Below are 2,500 nucleotides of genomic sequence, written 5' to 3' on the forward strand. Positions count from 1 at the left end.
GTACCCATGAAGTAGCCCTCAGGTTCAAAAAGGTTGGTGACCCCTGTACCAGACCATCGTACTTCATTTAATTTGTACAGAAGGTCTGGAATCGCTCAATTAACAAACGTTAACTCACTTGAAGACGGGTGGGTGTCTGTTGAAGTTTAAAACTATTGGATCTGCCCAGTGCCACTCTGGATCTGCCAACCAATCGCATAACGTTTGGTCGTGACGTGATGTCATGCGCCGGCTTCTGACTACAACTGAAACTGGCGCACAACCTCAACGTCATTGTTCTGAGCCACTCCCTCTGTTCGCTGATTGGACCGGCAGAAATCTGGCGGAGAAAACCCGCGAATATACCGCGGACCCAGACTGACTACTGAAGGGAAATGAAAAGCCAGGCTATCACGATGCAAGAATTTAGACACAACCGTTTCACATATAATCATTTCTTTCCCTGTATTAAAATAAAATAAATATGCCGAGCTGAAAAAAATTACTTTTTTACTACGCCAGCTGTTGTTCCTGGGAGAGCGTATACCCATGACAAAGGCATTAAGAAAAAACTATATAAAAATAGCATTCTTTGCACTGATGGTCTCGTTTGCTGTTACATGTAATTTATGATCATCAGAGGAAGAATGAGACTGTTTCAGAAATATTTAAAAGTTCCTCGTAGCACCTTTAACTTTTGCGCAACTCCTCTTTCCAAAAAAGTAATTGAGCTGTCTTTTATTTGCTTTCTTGTGCACACACACACACACACACACACACACACACACACACACACACACACACACACACACACACACACACACACACACACACACACACACACACACACACACACACACACACACACACACACACACACACACACACACACACACACACACACACACACACACACTTATTTATTGATGCTAAAAGGCATTTAAACTGTTAACTATTCAAACAGCCCCCTACAGTTGACCTGTCAAAAACATATTCTAGTCTTTCATTTGGTTCAAGGTTCCTCAAAGTATTATTGACAAAATTACATGTAGAGAAAATATGTTTAGTAAACTAACTGCAGGCTCTGTGAATGTAAACAAATCCCCCTCCTCTGAAACTACACACTGACCCTTTTAAGATCATTTAAATGCACGACTTTTGCTTGTAGGTGAATGTTAATTATCGTAAATACTTACAACGCCGCACTCTATCCTGCACTCAAGGCCGATGTTGCACCGAAAGCTGTGACCATTTCAGAATGTGTGACCCTAGAGGGCGCTGTTCTTATTGATTAACCCAGTCTCATAGTGAAATATAGGCTATGTAAAAACGTTGGTCCATTGCACAAATCGTATAAGTTTCTCAAAATTGGCACTGAAATGGTCAGATTGTTTTTTTAAAGGTGAATAACCAACCTAGTTAGTTACCCATCACAGTGGAATGTGTAGGCTGTACTTTTTCCACTGCACAATCATTTTAAATTGGAAGCAAACAATTTAATAATCTCTCAATTGCAGGGCTGTTTTTGTGAAACTATGTTTTCAGCTGTGGACCAACATAAGTATTAAAACATTTCACTGTGAGACTGGGTTGTTATATGTCTACAGTCTATTGAAATCAGTTAAGAAATAAGAACAGCGCCCTCTAGGGTCACACATTCTGACAGGTCACAGCTTTCGGTGCAACACCGGGAACCTTCCATCCCATCCGCTTCCTTTATAAAATCTCAAAAGATTGATTTTACATGCCTTCAAACAAGGCTGGTTAATTTGAAAACTATGCTTTGTTTTAAAAAGGTTGAATTTTAACGATGAAAGACGGAAGATAGCTGAACATTTTGTAGCTTGAATTAAGTATGTAGGATGAAGTATGACTGAGCAGAAAGGGTTTGAAGTCATGTCATGCGTTTATTTTATAACGGTCTCTTTAAATGTTACATTTTCCCCTGTCCGTGAACGCACCACCGGTCAGCTCCACGTTATTTGGGTGAAAGGTGACATGTAGCATCAGTCACCTTCGTATCACACTAACACACTAAAAAACGCCTTATACACAAATAACAACCGCTTTTTATCTATGTGGCAACAACCTTGACTTAATTGTCTTCAGTAAAAAATAGTTTTGGAGGTTATTTTAGGCTATATAACGCATATATAACCTTATGTAGGCTAACTGTCATAAAATAATGGGTTAAAATGTAACTTTTAGCGAACCCACAACCACATTTATTACGTCGCAAAACCCTCCAAACATTAGGACTGTTACTGACAAATTATGAGTTAAGAAATTACAAGAAATAAGGTAGTGTTCCCATTGTGTAGGTATGAAGTTGGTTACGTAGCACGCTAAGCTAACCCGGTTTGTTGTGGTTGCTTTGTCGCTAACTCCTCCATGGCATTTACATTGTTTACGAGCAGCTAGTAATACAATAAATACATTAAAGGTGTCCTTAAAGAGTCGTTTATATTGTTTCCTAGTTGTATAATTTCCTCTGTAAGTGAACACACCTTTCCTTGCTTTC

At 39.3% G+C, this 2,500-nt stretch overlaps 1 protein-coding gene across 1 annotated transcript in view; it reads right to left on the reverse strand.

Annotated features, from left to right (window-relative positions):
• acads (acyl-CoA dehydrogenase short chain) overlaps positions 1 to 2,500 on the reverse strand; it is a 13,825-nt gene that overhangs the window by 11,273 nt on the left and 52 nt on the right. Inside the window, exon 1 of the mRNA XM_080047102.1 lies at positions 2,487 to 2,500. This exon is cut by the window's right edge and continues 52 nt beyond it. Within this exon, the coding sequence (XP_079903228.1) occupies positions 2,487 to 2,500 (14 nt within the window). The remainder of the gene's footprint in view (positions 1 to 2,486) is intronic.

This window comes from Ammodytes marinus, assembly GCF_949987685.1.
Source record: "Ammodytes marinus genome assembly, chromosome: 18".
Lineage (NCBI taxonomy): Eukaryota > Metazoa > Chordata > Actinopteri > Uranoscopiformes > Ammodytidae > Ammodytes > Ammodytes marinus.